The 20,619-nt window shown below is 42.6% G+C and overlaps 1 protein-coding gene across 1 annotated transcript in view; it reads right to left on the bottom strand.

Moving 5' to 3' along the window:
* Positions 1-20,619, bottom strand: part of LOC139752485 (uncharacterized) — a 160,993-nt gene that overhangs the window by 684 nt on the left and 139,690 nt on the right. Inside the window, exons 4-10 of the mRNA XM_071668316.1 lie at positions 19,656-19,770; positions 19,336-19,534; positions 13,582-13,711; positions 13,135-13,307; positions 2,229-2,360; positions 870-893; positions 634-688 (exon numbers count right to left, since the gene is read on the bottom strand). Of these exons, the coding sequence (XP_071524417.1) occupies positions 634-688; positions 870-893; positions 2,229-2,360; positions 13,135-13,307; positions 13,582-13,711; positions 19,336-19,534; positions 19,656-19,770 (828 nt within the window). The remainder of the gene's footprint in view (positions 1-633; positions 689-869; positions 894-2,228; positions 2,361-13,134; positions 13,308-13,581; positions 13,712-19,335; positions 19,535-19,655; positions 19,771-20,619) is intronic.

The raw sequence follows: 20,619 nt of genomic DNA, 5'->3' as shown, positions 1-20,619 counted from the left end.
CCTTATCTAAGTCTTACATAATGTATACAACCCTTATCTAAGTCTTACATAATGTATACAACCCTAATCTAAGTCTTATGTAATGTATACAACCCTTATCTAAGTCTTATGTAATGTATACAACCCTTATCTAAGTCTTATATAATGTATACAACCCTTATCTAAGTCTTATGTGATGTATACAACCCTTATCTAAGTCTTATGTATACAACCCTTAATTATTACAATATACATTAATGTAGCTGTATGACAATCATTTTGTTATTTTTTTCCATACTTAAACGCCGTATCCTGCGTGTCTGAGGTAGCGTCTAGAAAAGACGAAGAAATGTCACATCCACACATGCATGACCTGTCAAGTACAATGCACCGAAACCACAGCTCCCTAACCACAACCATTGACCACCAAACCACCATTAAGTCATCTTAAACTAATCTTTTATTTGACCACAAATGAGTTCAGTATTCTGCGTATGACAGCGAGTGAGTGTCTGTTTAATCCTGACGCCATAGTGTATAGCCAGTTAACCTACTGGAACCTAAAAGAATAATCATATTTACACGAGCCCACCCCCCCCCCCATTTTCTATGGTTAGTCATACGAAGGCAGTGTGAACCTTAGGGTTTACGTACATAAGGCTGTTGTAGCAATGGGTAGATGCCGGCGACGTGCTCCTTCCTGCGCTTGCTGGGGAGAAAGAGAATGTGGCACATTAACAGTTAAGTCTCTCAACCCGTTTTCTAATTCTTTTCGATATCAAATGTATATCTTTTTTGTGCATTGTTGGTAGATTTTTTTTTTGGGGGGGAACTGTCTTTGTAAAATCTATTTTCATACAATATCACAAAATGCTTTTAAATCCACTTACCTGTGCCAAATAATCCGGGAAAATCTGTAGCGAAAGAAAGAAAGTGATATATATATATATATATATATATATATATATATATATATATATATATATATATATATATATATATATATATTCAGCAATACCATTTGATGAGTCTTTGTATTATTTAGCTAATTTCTATATAATACACATCAGTATCTGTATAATTATAAGTTATCATTTCATTAATAATAATTATTGATATATATCATCATCAATTACGTAATCAAGTTATCGTTTATCTTTAACGCTAATCGTATCCGTTCCATAACTCGCACACCTGGAATTAATCAAATAAAATTCTAATAATGTACCTTTGAGCACGACGGTACGACCCTTGAGCACGACGATATGACCTTTGAGCACGACGGTACGACCCTTGAGCACGACGATATGACCTTTGAGCACGACGGTACGACCCTTGAGCACGACGATATGACCTTTGAGCACGACGGTACGACCCTTGAGCCCAGCAGTCGTACCATCGTGCTGAAGGGTCGTACCGTCGTGTTCAACGCTCCTACCTCTGTGTTCAAGGGTCATATCATCTTGCTTAAAGCATTAAACGAAATATATCTATCCCAGTCAACTTAGTAAAGCAAACTTCAAGAAAGCTCTAAAATCTGTCAAGATATCTTTATTATAATGTCAAGATATCTTTATTATAATGTCAAGATATCTTTATTATAATGTCAAGATATCTTTATTATAATGTCAAGATATCTTTATTATACTGTCAAGATATCTTTATTATAATGTCAAGATATCTTTATTATAATGTCAAGATATCTTTATTATAATGTCAAGATATCTTTATTCTAATGTCAAGATATCTTTATTCTAATGTCAAGATATCTTTATTATAATGTCAAGATATCTTTATTATAATGTCAAGATATCTTTATTATAATGTCAAGATATCTTTATTATAATGTCAAGATATCTTTATTATAATGTCAAGATATCTTTATTCTAATGTCAAAAGAAAAATCTTTATCTATAGTCCACCAACAGTGGCCACATATGACCCAGCAGAACCAATATGGCCATTAAACAGTACTTGTTACATATGGTGATCACACTTAATACCTCATAACAACTCATACGCCTAGATGCATAGCACTATCTACACACACACACACACACACACACACACACACACACACTAAAAAGAAAACTTCCCTAAAATTTTTAGTAATTTTTAAAGAGTCTTGTATTTAAAGGCACAATACATTTTAGGAATCAATCACCATCTCAAACGCCTGGTCTGTTTACCTCAGAGCAACAACGTCTTATACACCTATGTCACTAAGGGTGAGGGGCGTATACACTTACCGAAGAAACTGTCACTAGTGGTAGGCACGTTATGGGTCGAATTGGACCACCGTCGGGGTGTTTCCCCAGCCCTGGGAGTCGTGGCCTGTGTGGTGGTCGTAGTGGTCGTGGTGGTCGTGATGATTGGCAAGTCTGTACGAGAGGGAGAGAGTGGGAAAAAAGATTAATGCCACTCACCGTTTTCTATACACGGGTGATAGAAAATGAGGAAGCTGACTGACCGTTTTCTATACACGGGTGATAGAAAATGATGAAGCTGACTGACCGTTTTCTATACACGGGTGATAGAAAATGATGAAGCTGACTGACCGTTTTCTATACATGTATGTACTGATGAAAGAATATGATGAAGTGGAAAGTGGTGTTTGTTTTACGTATATATCTATTTTCTGAGCGTTTCTTGGAGCTTTATAGAAAACGTGGTCTGGTGTGTCTGCAAGTTCAATATGTACAATTGTTATAACGTGTCATGAATACCAGAAGCAGGCCATAACTGTGCTCAATTGATGAGAAAAATTGATTTACTCCTTCTAAATGGTGTATGACTACTAATTTCCAAACTTTGTCTTAGTAATCTTAAAAAAAGAAAATTTTGATATACTTAGCAAAATTGCTAACGAAGGAAATGGTTTGCAAAGACAACAAATACACTTGTTTATTGGATTATATTTTCTAATTTACCGGCGTTCAGATAAATAATTGAAATTAATTATCAATTAGTTTTAATTATGGTTTTATTCTCATATATAATATTCAATATTCTTACTACATGTTTGTGCATAGGTAGAGCAGTGAACCTTCGCTTCATTGAGAAACCCATGTAATTAGCATATGACTATTTAATCTCAATCCTTAATAATGTTATCAGCAGTACTTTAAATAAATGTCATTTATTTTTTGAGGTTAGATTTAGAAACTGTTCTTCACTGATAACGATCGGGTCAATATTATTATTTTTGCTTTGGATGTGAGTGTGTTTATGTACACCAGGCTGGAGATGCACCTGTGGGAGGCCCAGGTACTGAGTCCCTATAATGTTACTTTCCTGTGATGCGTGCCTGTGACGCATGCCTGTGACGCGTGCCTGTGACGCATGCATGCGTCTTGCGTCATAACAAAACACAGAAGACCAGACCTCAGCTCTGCAGTGGTGTTCGGTCCTTTCAATCATTAACAAGGTTCTGTTCTTGATCATATATCGCCTCCCACCTACCGGATACCGGGTCCTCGTAATACCGGGGTCCTGTATACCGGGTTCTCGTATGATGGTTTCTCATGTACCGGGGTCCTGTATACCGGGGTCTCGCATACTGGTCTCTTGTATGCCGTGTTCTCGAAACCGAGTCTTCGTATACCAGGGTCTCGTCTACCCGGGTCTCGTATACCATCGTCTCGTATACTGGCCTCTCGTATACCATATCCTCTTATACCGGGTTCTCGATACCGGGCCCTCTCATACCGGGCCCTCTCATACCGAGCCCTCTCATACCGGGCCCTCTCATACCGGGCCCTCTCATACCGAGCCCTCTCATACCGGGCCCTCTCATACCGGGCCCTCTCATACCGGGCCCTCTCATACCGGGCCCTCTCATACCGGGCCCTCTCATACCGGGCCCTCTCATACCGGGCCCTCTCATACCGAGCCCTCTCATACCGGGCCCTCTCATACCGGGCCCTCTCAAACCGGGCCCTCTCATACCGGGCCCTCTCATACCGGGCCCTCTCACACCGGGCCCCTCCCTCAGGAGTGACCTCTGAGGTCTCTCCTTCATCAGCCACGCCTCCTTCACCAGCATCGTGTTCTCTCCCTCCTCCATCCACGCTAACCCTCCTCTCTCTATCCCCTGTCATCCTGCGTATCATCCATTCTACCTGTGTCCCTCCCGTCCTCACCTGTCCCTCCCGTCCCCGTGTACAGTTACAAGGGAGTCCATTCGCTGGCGTCGTCGTCATCGTCTTCGTAGCGCCTCGTCTGGTCTTCACCCTCCAGTAACTACGCCTGGCGTATTATATCAGCCGGGTAAGACCTTTCCCAGACCCTCCTACGCCCTGTTGTCTCCTTCATCCTACGCCTACACGAGTTCTTACGGGGGCAATAACCACTGGGGATGAACGGCACACAATCTCTGTGACGAGCGGTGTGTTTATTCCCTCCGTCTCAGTACGATACTTTTGGTATTAGGAGACGACGGTGCATTGGGTCGGGTAGGGCCGCAGAGGTACGATAATTGTCACCGGCCGACGATAAGATCGTGCATCAACTCGTTTTTTACTTGTGGCTCGGGAGCTTTAGTGAGATTTTTCCAATATGTCTCTCTGGCGGGTTCAGGGATTTGTTCCTCCCCCTTCCCAGGTGAGGTTTTCTGTCTCTATCCTCATCTCATCTGTGTTTCCCGCTCTGGTGATGTAGCGTCATGGAGGCGAAGAGCAACAGCTTCATCAGAGCACATTCACTCTACAGTTGCTAATGAAAACAGATCGAAATTAGAATCCGTCATCCTAACCCAAGCCCTACAGAATACTCCATGGTTTACCCTGAGCTCTACCTATAGCCCAATGATTGGACGTTGCTCCCCATATACCACATCACTCCAATTCTTTCCTTCCTCCAAGTTCAGATCCCAAGACCTCAAAACCTCCTGCACTCCATCCTGCCATCTGTTCTAAGTAATGAGTGGTGTGATAATGAGCGACAGAAATGCACTAATAAAAGCGTTCATCGCGTATTCAATATGCAAATTGGAATGCATTCGTACTCATAAAATACAGAAAGATTTTACAAGTGAAATAGATGGTGTGGAACACTGAACTACAGCGAGAGGACGAAAGAATTGGAAACTGTACGGTCCAGATAGAAGATGGGAGGAGCAGCTTATGTCATATACGTGACAGTAAATACAAGGAATTACGAATGTTCATCTAAATCTACAAGCATCTCAGTGACATAGATTTAGAGCTATCAAAGTCGAAGTAATTTCTGGGAACATATGGAAAAGACATCGGATGACAATATACCAGTGTCCTGCAGTATACCAGTGTCCTGCAATATACCAGCATCCTGCAGTATACCAGTGTCCTGCAATATACCAGCATCCTGCAGTATACCAGTGCCCTGTAATATAACAGTGTCCTGCAATATACCAGTGTCCTGCAATATACCAGCATCCTGCAATATACCAGCATCCTGCAGTATACCAGTGTCCTGCAATATACCAGTGTCCTGCAATATACCAGTGTCCTGCAATATACCAGCATCCTGCAATATACCAGCATCCTGCAATATACCAGTGTCCTGCAATATACCAGCATCCTGCAGTATACCAGTGTCCTGCAATATACCAGTGTCCTGCAATATACCAGTGTCCTGCAATATACCAGCATCCTGCAATATACCAGCATCCTGCAGTATACCAGTGTCCTGCAATATACCAGTGGCCTGCAATATACCAGTGCCCTTCAGTATATCAGTATCCTGCAGAAAAAAAACTTGATGTAGTATGTCAGGAGAGATAAGAAACATACAGAGTGGCTACAGAAGATTAAACTCATGTCTGAGACATATCCTTGATAAACCTTGATGACGTAGAGAGAGCAGCCACAGACATGAACAGCATAACTGAACCAGCAAGACATGCGGTAAGCGCCACGCAAAAGATCGTCGACATAAAAAGATTTTTGTCCACCTCTCCTCACTCATCCTCTCTAGATGTTCGAATCATTTCGTCACACCCAGGTGGCCGACCCTCTGCGTCAGACGCGGCTCACAGACATGCCTCACACAGATCATCTCTCGCCTCATGCCATGTATTATCCTCAGGTATTTCTGAAGGACTATGATGAGCAGTTTCTTGTTGACATTGACCCACGTGAATCGTGTCGTTAAGACTTTAGATCACGTGACACAAACAGCCAATCAGACTACCGACCGGCGTTTCCCCACACCAGCATCGTCCACGTCCAACACAGGAGAAGACTGTGTCCAAAGTGGTTCTGTCCTACGATTCCTGGTTTCGTCTGTGCCCCAGACTCCAGGCCTGAGACCTGAACATATAATCAGGGTGATCATCTTCCTTCCCTCACAGTATCATCCACGTACTTCATTAGCCTCCCTCACCTTCCCTTAAATCCCAACACCCACCAAAAGGTTCACTAAATCCCTCTCTTTCCATCCCTCACGACGCATTCAACACCCACCCAGCCTCCCTCATACCTTCACTGGTTGTGATGACCAGAGCATCTTGTCAACATAATACACCACTCCAGTATAATCACAACAAACTCTCATCAATGAAACATCAATTGTTCATCCCAATTACTGATTCTGAATTATCTATCATTTCATATTGATTATTACGTCACGTACCATGAGCTTCGCCTCTGCTCATACTACAAACTGCTCGATGCTCTTCAACCTACCTCTTCTTCTTCTTCTTCCTCCTCCTCCTCCTCCTCCTCCTCCTCCTCTTCGTCCTCCTCCTCCTCCTCCTCCTCCTCGTCCTCCTCCTCCTGCTTCTCCTCCTCCTCCTCCTCCTCTTCGTCCTCCTCCTCCTCCTCCTCCTCTTGAGGTAAACATTTAACCCCCCTGCCCTCCTCCCCCGTCTTAACGAGGCATTTAATAAACACATTAAGAACATCTCACTCCTTCCATCAGACACATAATAGCACTATTAAAAAGACAATAAACAGTCACATTAACTCGATCCTTAATAACTACATTAACTACAGCAAATAGATAGTGGCCTAAACCCGGCCCACTTTACCTACCACTTGAAGTAACTTGTGACCGGGTCCACTTACACACTTATTTGAACACTTAGAAGCCTCCACCTAGTGAGGTGGACCACTGGGTTGGATTTGAAGGTGTTCATTTCATATGTTTATATAAACATCCTGTTTGTCCTGTGTAGAGATTACTGCTTATGTTTCTTCCTTCCATATTTGTGCTGTATCTAAAACCCAAACCTTTCTGAAGAACACTTCCCGTGCTATCCCATCTTCACCAAGCCTCATATATATATATATATATATATATATATATATATATATATATATATATATATATATATATGTATATATGTGTATATATGTATGTATACGTTGAGATGTATAGGTATGTATATGTGGTGTGTGTGGACGTGTATGTATATACATGTGTATGTGGGTGGGTTGGGCCATTTCTTTCGTCTGTTTCCTTGCACTACCTCGCTAGCGCGGGAGACGGCGACAGGGCAAAATGAATGAATAGATGAATATATATAGGGGAGAAAGAATACTTCCCACGTATTCCCTGCATGTCGTAGAAGGCGACTAAAAGGGAAGGGAGCGGGGAGCTGGAAATCCTCCCCTCTCATTTTTTTTTAAATTTTCCAAAAGAAGGAACAGAGAAGGGGGCCATATGAGGATATTCCCTCAAAGGCCCAGTCCTCTCTTCTTAACGCTACCTCGCTAAAGCGGGAAATGGCGAATAGTATGAAAAAAAAAAAAAAAAATATATATATATATATATATATATATATATATATATATATATATATATATATATATATATATATATATTCCTACGAGTCCACGGGGAAAATGGACTCGTAGGAATATCTTGATCACGCGCAAAATTGTGATCCTTTCCAATATGTATATATATATATATATATATATATATATATATATATATATATATATATATATATATATATATATATATATATATATATATATCACTTCATGTTGGATTCTCAAGTCATAGACAAAAGTCCATCCATATCAAGGCCAGGCCTTAATTGAGATACGGAGAGAATCATGAAAAGGAAAGAGAAGAGACAAGGGAAAGTATTTATGAATTTTATAGGAAGTAAAAACCTGTATTTTAAAATTTTCCAGATCATAGTTATTGGGGAAGACATGAGAAGGTAAAGAGTTCCAAAGCTTAGAGGTGTAGGGAAGGAAACAGGTGTCAAAAAGGCCCACCCTTGAGTTGCCGATGGCCACACAATAATCATATGACGTAGCAGCTTGCCGAGTATTGTGTGGTCTAGCTAGTGGTGGGGCACACAAGCAGCCAGCTCTCGGGAGCAAAAACTAAAGTAATACCTATAGAAGAGGTAAAGTGAACCAACACTGCGGCGTAGGGCAAGGGGGTCAAGTTTGAAAGTTAGCCTGGGACAGTTTATAGAGTGGACAGCTTTCGACTCAGCTCTGTCAAGGAAGGATACAGAGCTAGAACCACCCCAGATGTGAGAGCAGTACTCCACACAAGGACGGAGCAATCCCTTGTATAAACGGAGCAACTGCTCAGAGGAAAGGAAATTTTAACATGTAAACATGACGCCCAGTTTCTTAGAGGCAGACTTAGCTATTTCTGTAATGTGGGGTTTCCAAGAAAGAGTGGAAGTTACAGTAATACCAAGTATGTTCATTGAGTCAAGAGGTAGAATTACAGAACCGTCAAAGGAAAGAGGAAAATTGTGAGAATTTTTTGATAGAGAGATGGGCAGAAACTGGATCTTGATGGCAAAAAATGTAACTGAATTTCGTCTACCCTACTGAGTTATTCTGTCCAAGTCTGAATTTTTGAGGAAACTGTGTCGAGACGAATTGCAGATCGAGTGAGAGAAGGAGCAAATTTGAAGGACGTGGAGGAATATAGTGTTGAGTCGTTAGTGTACGTGTGTTCTTGGTTATTTGTGGAGGAAAACCGTTGATGAAAAGGAAAGAAAATGTAGGAGACAAGACAGAAGTCTGGGGTACACCGCTGTTGATGGAGAAGGAAGGAGGTGGAGGGAGGGGAGAGTTGATCCATCCATCAACAATTAAACAATTACGGAGATAGATCGGCCAGAGAGGAAGCTAGATATGAGGGAGGAAAGCCAGGGAGAGTAACCAAAATAGGGAAGCTGAGAAATGAGACCCCCCAATGCCACACTTTGTCAAAAAACTTTGGATATATCAGTGCAACCACGTAGGATTCTCCCAAAATCTTTCATAGATGATGACCCTGTATGATTAAGAAAGGAAAGAATACCTGAATATATCATATTTTGTCTCGGTTATTCACACTTTCCTGATGTAGGCTAATACTTAACATAATACATGCCTACATTACTGCAGCCCACATACATCTAACCAGTACTGTTCACACAAAGTATACACAGTGCGTGTTGAAAACTGCGAGACAGACGCATCTCTTACTAACACAATGAAAGAAAAAAGATTATGATAGTAAGGCATCTAGTGACCTTCAATTGTTATGACGTACCCCCCTGCTCTGTTATGACTTACCTCCCTGCTCTGTTATGGTGTACTTACATGCTCTCTTATGACGTACTTCCCTGCTCTGTTATACCGTACCTCCCTGCTCTGTTATGACTTACCTCCCTGCTCTGTTATGACGTACCTCCCTGCTCTATTATGACTTACCTCCCTGCTCTGTTATGACATACCTCCCTGCTCTGTTATGGTATAGTACGTAAGAAGGTAAGGATAGGGGCTTAGAGCGAAGGATAATGACTGGGTAGAGGATAAGCACTAGGGAAAGGAGGATATGTGTTAGTATACGATGAGGGCAGGTTTTCTGTAATGCACATAATACTGAATACGATAGCATATTTAGAGTTATCTTCTTTCTTATGTTCTCTAATTTTCTCAGTATTATTCTACCATTAGGTGGCTGCTCCAACACCAGTTGTCCGTAATCCATCATCTATTGCATTCAAGCTTCAATAGACTGATAATTTGTTCAGTGTTGTCCTTACTTGTATGTGCTATATACTATGTTTTTCCCAGTGTTTTTATATATTTTGTTCACGTTTTACTTTTTTATCCAAATTTTACGACGAAGTTTTTTATCCGAGATGATGCCTCTGTGAAGACGAAAGATTGGATATAGTAATTGATGAACTACAGATATCTGTTGTTTGAGCATCCACCTAATGGTAGAATGATAATGAGAAAATGAGAAAATATCAGAAAGATTAATAAATGAATTTCGTATATATATATATATATATATATATATATATATATATATATATATATATATATATATATATATATATATATATTAAGAAATGATGGAAATGATAAATATAACTAAGATAATCGGGTTAGAGGAGTCATATCTAGAAACGTTAAAGATAACAAGATAATCCACCAGTCGAGTCTTAGTGTTAGCCTGAAGGGTGTGTGTTGGCATGAGAGCTGGAGTAACTACTGATAACATTTGCCTACTTATTATTCCAACAGAGGAGAGAAGTTCCTTGTCAGATATGTTAATGAACTTGAGTTAGGGGATATTAAACACAGGCGGACGGGTGGCCTGCTCTCAACAGGGTTTTAATTAAAGGATGGTCGACGGGTTCAGCGCTTATGTGTTGTGAGATGGGGGGGTTCATTCCTGCCCTATAAGAGGGGTTCAACAATACTATATGAGAGGTTGAACCCTGCCGTATGAGAGAGGTTCAACCCTGCCGTATAAGAGAGGTTCAACCCCACAGAGGTTAAATTCTAACATAGAAACACAAAAACAAAGCCAGTATTCATCTGTGGCCATCTATGTGAGAAGTGAGATGTAGCCAAGTGACACTGGAAGGTTCCCTTCGCCTGAGAGATAGTAAGAGATAAAAGATGAGTCAAAGAGCTACATAGATACTGGATTACAATGGCACGGGTGCAGGCCCCTGGTGACTGTGGCACAGACGAGGAGGAGAAACCCAGGGTGAGGGAGAAGGGGTTTCTATTTACAGCTGACGTGGTTTCAGTATGGTTTCTATATATAAACAAGGGAAGGAGGGGTTGAACATGGTTTCTACAGGCAGGTGAGAGGGTTCTAGTGTGGTTTCTCCTGACAATAAGGGGATTTCATTATGATTTCTGGTTTCTACACGCAATTGAGGTGGTTTTTATAAGGTTTCTGCACAGAAATGAGGGTTTTGATATAGTTTCTATATAGAACTAATTGGGTTTCTACTATGGTTTCTACACAGAAGTGCATGGGTTTCAGTATGTTTTCTACACACATATGAGGAGGTTTCAAAATGGTTTCTACACACAATTATGGTTTCAATATGGTTTCTACACGGAAGTAAGAGGGTTTAAGCATCGTTTCTGCAAGCAAATGAGAAGGTTTCAGTATTGTTTCTGCACACAATTAAGGTTTCAATAAGGTATCTACTCACAAGTGAGGAGGTTTCAATATGACGTGTTTAGGAGGTTTCAATATGATTTCTACTTATGAGTGAACGTGGGTGGTTTCAATATGGTGGAGAGTAATGATAAATGCGTCTATATACGAACCTAATATGAAGATTAGCGTAATAACTAGAATGTGGAGTGCGGTTGGCATAGAGTATTACAAGACTATTGACGTGGGGGGTGACCTTGTGTGACCTTGAACATTATATTGACCTTTTTTGCTCAAGCGCGGATCATCTCTGGTTAATTACTGTACCTACCAGGAGTTTGGTGACCTCCATCACTGGTCAGTGACCATCATGTCTCCCATTTTCTGACATCAGAACCCAGACGACAGATACTGCCACTCACCTGGCGGAGGGCGAGGGTCAGGGGTGACGTATGACCCGCCCTGACCTGGTCTCAACAGGGGCACAGGAGACGAGGTCACGACGTGTGACCTGGTAATTCCCCTGACCTGACCTCACCAGGGGCATAGGAGACGAGGTCACGACGTGTGACCTGGTAATTCCCCTGACCTGACCTCACCAGAGGCACAGGGGACGAGGTCACGGCGTATGACACTCTCATTCCCCTGACCTGACCTTAACAGGTCAAAGGAAACTAGGTCATCTGGCCCCTGACTGTTGACCAGTGTCGATGTTTCTATGAAGGGTCATCAAGGTCAAGACGACTAATTTAAAAAATCACTTGACCTTTTAATGGTCCAACGACTCGTTTCATGACACAGCTGAGAGAACCATTTATCATTTATCACAACAGATGGTAAAGATGGGGTTAGCTTTATCATAACGTCATTACATGGGTGAGGAACGAGCCATAATTAGAAATCTAAATCGATGAATGTACCTTAATTAGAAATCTAAATCAATGAACGAACCATAATTGGAAATCTAAATCAATGAACGAACCATACATTAGAAATCTAAATCAATGAACGAACCATAAATTAGAAATCTAAATCAATGAACGAACCATAATTGGAAATCTAAATCAATGAACGAACCATAAATTAGAAATCTAAATCAATGAACGAACCATACATTAGAAATCTAAATCAATGAACGAACCATAATTGGAAATCTAAATCAATGAACGAACCATAAATTAGAAATCTAAATCAATGAACGAACCATACATTAGAAATCTAAATCAATGAACGAACCATAAATTAGAAATCTAAATCAATGAACGAACCATAATTGGAAATCTAAATCAATGAACGAACCATAAATTAGAAATCTAAATCAATGAACGAACCATAATTAGAAATCTAAATCGAGTATTGATGTTCTAATATTCCAGTGTGGTGGGTGAGGATGAGACACAGAGATGGACGAGACAGACAGATGAGACAATGATGTCTGGGGCAGCCAGCAACAGCCTGCTGGACCACATCTACCTGCCAGAACCAGGCTGGCTCGTCTCATATCATGAGAGGTAAGTAAGGTATGGGTAATACAGCTACACAGGAGACAGGTGGGAGATAAGAGATTAGCTGTGTAGAGGTGAGGGAGGGTGGGAGTCTGACCTGGGTGTGGTGGGCCATTCTCCTCATACCAACATGGGAGGGAGGTAAGGGTGGGAGACTGACCTGGGTGTGGTGGACCATTCTCCTCGTACCAACATGGGAGGGAGGTAAGGGTGGGAGACTGACCTGGGTGTGGTGGACCATTCTCCTCGTACCAACATGGGAGGGAGGTAAGGGTGGGAGACTGACCTGGGTGGTAGAGCTTCTTCCTGGTCTCCACATGGGAGGTGCCTGGGAGAGCCAGGGTACAGCCAATGATGGTGTCCGGCTCCGTGTCCTCCCATGCGATAAGCCCCCACGCTGCCGCCCTCCACAGACCCTCCTGCCTGTGACCGTTCACCTCTCGCACGTCCACCTCCTGCCTGTGGGGCACAACGGATGAGGTCAAGTGATGGGACGTCCTCACCGACGCTGGTGATGGGCTGGTGCTACGGACGGGTGGGTCAGATGATGGGGTGGGTGGTGCTACGGACGGGTGGGTCAGATGATGGGCTGGGTGGTGCTACGGACGGGTGGGTCAGATGATGGGGTGGGTGGTTGTGAGAAGGTTAGGGACAGACTCTCTCTCTCTCTCTCTCTCTCTCTCTCTCTCTCTCTCTCTCTCTCTCTCTCTCTCTCTCTCTCTCTCTCTCTCACCTGGTACCATTAGGATCCCTGGTGTACAAGGTGAAGTCAGGTCTTGGGGCGGCGCCCGTGGCGGAGCAGGTGATGTTCACCAGGTGTTCTGACGGACGCCAGTACTTGAGCTCCACCGAGCTGGGAGGCGCTGGACACACACACACACAACAAGGAAGAACTCGTTAATCATAAGTTGTAGTTCAAACTCGTATAGAATTAATCATGGGTTCAATAACAATATAGCAATACTATAGGGGTGTTGCAGACGTATAGAAACAACATGGGTTGTAGTAGATATATGGGCACTATGTGTTATAACAGCTATAAAACTGATGTAGGATCTTATAACCTGGCCTGTCAATAGTGCCTGATTTATTCGCTTAGTGAAAGAAATATTTAAATAAGATTAAAGATTTATCTCCCTCTCAAAGTAGAATCTATCAGTGATATTGCCAATCTATCTAGTGGACAGAGAACCAGCTATTTCAATTGGGAGGTAACACAGTAGCAACGGGTTAACAATATAGAAATAGATAACTTTCAAACATCTACTTCTCCTTACTGGAGATAATATGGATTGATCCAGCCATCAAGATAACCAGACCGTGTGGCCTGATATCCTTATATGATATAGAACAATGTCGTTGTGATATCAAAGTCGTGTTACCTGCTATCCTTATGAATTGTACAATCATACCACTAAAATATCCAAGCCTTGTGACCTGTTATCCTGCTTTCCTGGGTCGTGACATTAAGATAACACTGAAGACATGATATAACATGATAAGGATAATGTTCAAAATAGATTATAACACTCGTATCTATTATGAAAACTGTGTTAAGCATTTTATCATTAATGCAAAAAAAGTGATGGATTACTCTTGCCTGACGATCATATATGACATATTAATCATCCATGCATACATTAATCAGTTCACAGGGACAGCTACTGTACACACTGATCTGTGGAATCGTCAGCAAGTGGCATATTGATAATATTCTCTTTAATAATTGTCACACACAGTCAGTGATTCATTTATTTATTATCATGTCAGTTACTGTTCATTACGAGGAGTTAGATCTCTTCAGGGAAATTTGAATTAAAATATATATATATATATATATATATATATATATATATATATATATATATATATATATATATATATATATATATATATATATATATATATATTTATGAGTCTGTGACTATATATTATCTCTCAGTATATCTATCTGTTTATCTACTTACCTCTCTGTATATATATATATATATATATATATATATATATATATATATATATATTGACGAACATGAAGCGCCCCATGTCTACGAGGAGGGACGGCAGCTCAAGATGTATGTTAATGGGCAGTGTATGCCTGTATGGGGTGAGTACCTGTATGTCTGTATGAGGGTGAGTACCTGTATGTCTGTATGGGGTGAGCCAGTACCTGTATGTCTCTGCTGGGGTGTGTCTTCAGTGGACGTTGTATGTTGAACCTAACGAAACTTGTGATGTGATCAATCAATGTTGGTGATGTGGTGGGGGGGGAGGATGGTGGGGGAGGGAGGGGGAGGGGGCGTCCATAACGTGGATGCCAAACATGACATACACAGTCGCCAGCAAAAGGTCATGTCACATTGAGGCCATATCGAACCGCAGTGTACACAGACCTCAGCGCCGTCTCTCCAGTCCTCAGTAATCACAGTTCATTATGAACGACCCGAGGTGAAGCGCTGCGTTGCTCGGTGATGATGTATCTTGCTGCTCATGTCTCAACACCCACACTGTTGCCTCCTCTTCCTCATTGATGATCAAAGCGAATCATCGCCTTCACTATAGACCACTTCGTCCTCATACGATGCCCGGCATTTTATATCATACTTGAACTTGGTCAGGGTTAGTAAACGTGGAATAATTGATCTCTCTATGTCATATACAGTTATTAATGAAGTTTTGCCCAGTACTAAAACCATATTTCAAATGGTGTCTGAATGCATTACAGGTGTTCATATCTCTTTAAGGAACATCTGACTTTCTGTCATATGTATAGAAATGGTATTGAGACGGGTGGACTACCACTCCCCTGGTGTCATATCTGGTCGAGGACGAGGCAGTGGAGTGTGAGGATCTGGGGAGAAACAGTGGCTGAGACAACAGGAGAGATAGATAGAGCCAGACATCGCGCGTTCTACTGTTTACCGTTGTGCCAACAGATGTCAGGCAGGCTGGTCGTTGGTGTACTCTCGACCTCAGAGTGGACGACCATGACCCGTGACCCGTCAAAGGGGGACATCTGTCATGACTGAGGCAGGTCGTGTGAGGCCAGTGACGTGAGCAGCGCAGCTGGCTCATGCCCTTCATCAGCTCAGACCATCCGCACACAGGCCGGGCACACGCCCCTCACACACCAATATCATTCGCTGTTATGTTCCAGCCAGTGAGGGTGGAGTGAACGCTTCTAATAAGGATGCTTCCCTTAGTCTTTGCTCTGAAGGTTGACCTTGAGTACAGGATATGGGTTATAGTCACCAATAAAAGGACTTTTATACACGTAGGGGAGGGAGCAAGACAGTGCTAGGGGACAGCAGACACCGGATACCTCCCTCACCACATCACCCACACAGTTTAGTGGGCAAGTGACTCATGATGGATGTGGCTCGGTAGACGAGGTCGACTGAACGGTGGAGAATATATATATATATATATATATATATATATATATATATATATATATATATATATATATCATAGGTATATATGTATGTGTCTGTGTGTGTATATATATGTGTACATTGAGATGTATAGGTATGTATATTTGCGTGTGTGGAGGTGTATGTATATACATGTGTATGGGGGTGGGTTGGGCCATTTCTTTCGTCTGTTTCCTTGCACTACCTCGCAAACGCGGGAGACAGCGACAAAGCAAAATTAAAAAAAAATATATATATATATATCAGGATTATGAAGGATGTCTGTTGATCTCTGTACGTACCATGGCTGTCCTGTCGTTCATAACACAGTCATTTCCACAACCAACATTATCTCCGGCTCCTTATTCATTTAAACACATTGTAGGATTTTATTTTTCTATTAATTCTATACCTTTTCACTTTCACACTACACTAACCTTTCTACTCTCACCAGGGTGATGTGTGCGTCCCTGATCCCTTCCACTATCACCACCAGGCTCAAGTGGTCTGCTGCTGCTAGTGGTGGTGTGTGCAGGGAGGTAGTCAACTGACCCAGAGTAGGACGTGACCTCCACACACTGGAAGACTCGTAGGTCACCCTGTGTCGGAAGTGGCACAGAGGTATGGCAACAGACGGCGTGGCCAGACACCCGACGCTGGCCGGATATGTGCCTGCGTCTTCTCTACGGTTTACCGGTATAAGCAAATTCGTTGAATTGATTTGTATGTTGGCAAAACAATGCAACACACGACACGCATCCACGAACACCCTGGACGATCAATTACCCGATTGCCAAACTACCTTCCCCAACAGGACGTAACAACGCCCTTGACGATGACCAGCCAATATCGACAATTCGTTCCTCAATGTTAGCCACTACCTCCCCAGACGACATCTAGGTTAGCCACTACCTCCCCAGACGGCAGCTAGGTTAGCCACTACCTCCCCAGACGACATCTAGGTTAGCCACTACCTCCCCAGACGGCAACTAGGTTAGCCACTGCCCCTAGACAACTGTGTTAGCCACTACCTCCCCAGACAGTGATTAGAAACAAATGCGTAAAACTTTCTTGTGTTTCTTGTTATCGGATAATTAGAGCAAAAGAAAATTACATTAACATCATTTGATGTTTTATTGACTTATTTACAAAGCTTTGATAACTGATGAATAAAGTGTATCGTGAATAATAATTGTTGTGGGTGGCTTACAACGTATCCCCTTTCCCCTACCACACTACCCCCACACACCTCCCCATCTTCACCCCTTACGATTCTCTCCACTCCCTCCCCCACCCCCCTCTCTCTCCCCTACACAAGTCACACACAAGCCAGTAGTCTGGCTTTATCTGTGAGGGAGTTGATGAACTGTATTTACATTACGAAACCTGTGAGTGTACCATTAAACACACGAACCCTTGGCTCTCAAACGTGAAGTGGCGTCGTAGCGTCGCACGACGCCATATGAGATGATTGTAGGGAGACTCTAAGCTCTATCCTACTCTAAGCTCTAGTTACTTGGACCTTCAACACCAGAGGCCGGTCAGATGTCAAGGATTCAAAGTCTCGCTTGAGCAGTGAGGAAAGCCGGCCTTACTCGTGACTGTACATACATGCCAGAGGTGTGTGTGTGTGTGTGTGTGTGTGTGTGTGTGTTGCGTCTGATGTGGTGGGTATAGTGGTGGTCGAGTCATTACAGTGTGTATATGTTCTGTCAATGTGGCGTGTCTCAGGGGAGTGAGATGGAGGATCTGTAAGTAAAGGTTTGTTGGTTAGTTATGAAGTTGTTTTGGGGTGGGGGAGAAACCTGGTGCTTTTGTAGAGAACTTATTAAAGATGTTAGGGAGGGCTTTTGTTCTCTTGTATATACTTATTGTATATTGAATATATGGAGCTGTTAAGCAGCCAGTCACTGTTATTATTGCTATCTTTTGTGTGGTCTGCAATATAGTTGCATTTGCTCCTGAAATGGTGGATTTACTAGATAGGTGAGGCGTAGTTTAGGGTGGAGCAGGCGAATTATTGATAGAGATTTCAAGGGATCCTATTTGTTCTTCGAGACTAGCCCCGGTGAGTGAACCGAGAACAAATACAGTTTCTCTATGACCTTTATGTTGATATTTGTGGTGTTTGGAAAGAATGTCATATGTGTGTGTCACATGTGATGCCCAATATGGTTGTTGTTCTGTGAAGTGGAAGTCATTGACCTTTTTAGAAGTAATGTAGTTCCAATGGGATTCTGTCTGGCTGGCTGCAATCATTCTCATTTGAGAGAGCCAGTGCGCTAAGCACATGATATAGTACACCATATCTATTGTTGTCTAAGTAGTACCAGGATGCTGTTGTAAGCTCATTTGCATATGAGATGACTTTCACACGGTGATTCACGGGGGATTTGGGATGTAGGGAGGTCGTGCAGGAAGTTAACGGGAGGGATGGAGAAACAGAAGCTCCCTGGGGCACATCAATATACAGCTTTAGTGTTTAAGAGGTAAAGCCTTTATGAATGACTCTGTCATGGCTTTGTCATAACTTTGTGATTGGTTAACTAAACATTTCTTCGTTTCACTTTCGTGTGGTGTGGTGTCACACGTCTCTTGCATGAAGGGCTGTTGACGTCAGGGGAAGGTGGTAGATGGTATATCAATGTCTAATACCACAAGTATCGTGCAGAAGGGGTGGATGTGGTGGACTGAAGCTGCTCTGGAAGTGGCAGGTACTGTGGTGAGACATTTTCAGGTATGTGGGGTTTTGTTGTGTGCTCAGGTGTGGCTGAAGATCTCTGTAAGTGATTGGTTTCCACGTGGACCAGTGAGCTTTATGTGAACTGGGAACTTACTCCAGACGAGCAGGACCTTGAGCCGAGACTGGGAACTTACTCCAGATGAGGTGGTCCTTGAGCCAAGACTGGGAACTTACTCCAGACGAGGAGGACCTTGATTTAGGACTTGGAACTTACTCCAGACGAGGTGGACCCTGAGCCAAGACTGGGAACTTACTCCAGACGAGGTGGACCTTGACCTAGGACTTGGAACTTACTCCAGACGAGGAGGACCTTGACCTAGGACTTGGAACTTACTCCAGACGAGGAGGTGGGCGGTGCGTGTGTCCTCGTCCTCGAAGGTGCTGACGGTGCAGGAGTAGTGACCGGAGAGTGTAGGATCCGGGCGGGGGATGAAGATTGCCCTGTGAGCAGCCCAGGGATCGCCCGAGGCCTGGTAGGTGGTATTAACGCGACCGCTGAGGACACCAAGAGCCTGGGGGCGCCGCGGAGGGATCTACACATGGTCGCTTACACCAGTGTGACGACCACATGTGTATGGTACACTAGGTGGATCTTGTCCACATACCTGAGGACACACCACACTCTATGTACCCTCACTACACATGGTGCTACACCAGGTGTGACGACCACATGTGTACGGTACACCAAGTGTGACAACCACATGTGTATGGTACACCAGGTGTGACGACCACATGTGTATGGTACACTAGGTGGATCTTGTCCACATACCTGAGGACACCCCACACTCTATGTACCCTCACTACACATGGTGCTACACCAGGTGTGACGACCATATGTGTATGGTACACCAGGTGTGATGAATACATATGTATGGTGCGCCAGGTGTCATGAATACATATGTATGGTACGCCAGGGTGTCATGAATACATATGTATGGTACGCCAGGTGTCATGAATACATATGTATGGTACATCAGGTACACCCTGCTTACAATACCACACTGCAGTCTCATAAACAATAGTACAACAGTTCCACTCACAACACTCTACTGCAGCTCGACCTACAGTCCTTTTATACAACCACACTCACAACATTATGCTACAACCTCATTCACCACAGTACGTGTTCACCACATCACCACAGTCAGACCACATTCAGAGCAGACTGCTTCACCTCTGCTCACCGACCTTCATCATAGACAAAGAAGAACTTGACTGAATACAGAGAAGAGCAGAAAAACTAATTCTGTCACTGAAAATTAAACGTTATAATAAAAAAACGTGATAACTAGGAAAATCTTTCCTAATAAATCATAGACTCCCAGAAAATCTTAGAGAATTTTAAGATATTTGATAATTTCGAACATACGACCCACGATAATTTCTTCATGTTCAATAGAGATGCAATGTTCTGAAATAACGGTATAGACTTAAAGGAAAAAAGATGTGATATAAACGTGGGCAGACAGGTTTCTTCAGCAGAGTTATAGAATATATGAATAAAAAACGACCAGATACCGTCATAACGAAGGCTATCAACACATTCAAATCACACAAAGACAAATGTATGAACGATATCAGTAGATAAACCAGCTCAAGATAAACAAGATAGCGAAGG

This window comes from Panulirus ornatus, chromosome 2, assembly GCF_036320965.1.
Source record: "Panulirus ornatus isolate Po-2019 chromosome 2, ASM3632096v1, whole genome shotgun sequence".
NCBI classification, from domain to species: Eukaryota; Metazoa; Arthropoda; class Malacostraca; order Decapoda; family Palinuridae; genus Panulirus; species Panulirus ornatus.
Note: the sequence above shows the minus strand (reverse complement) of the source record. Positions and strands in the feature narration are given on the sequence as shown.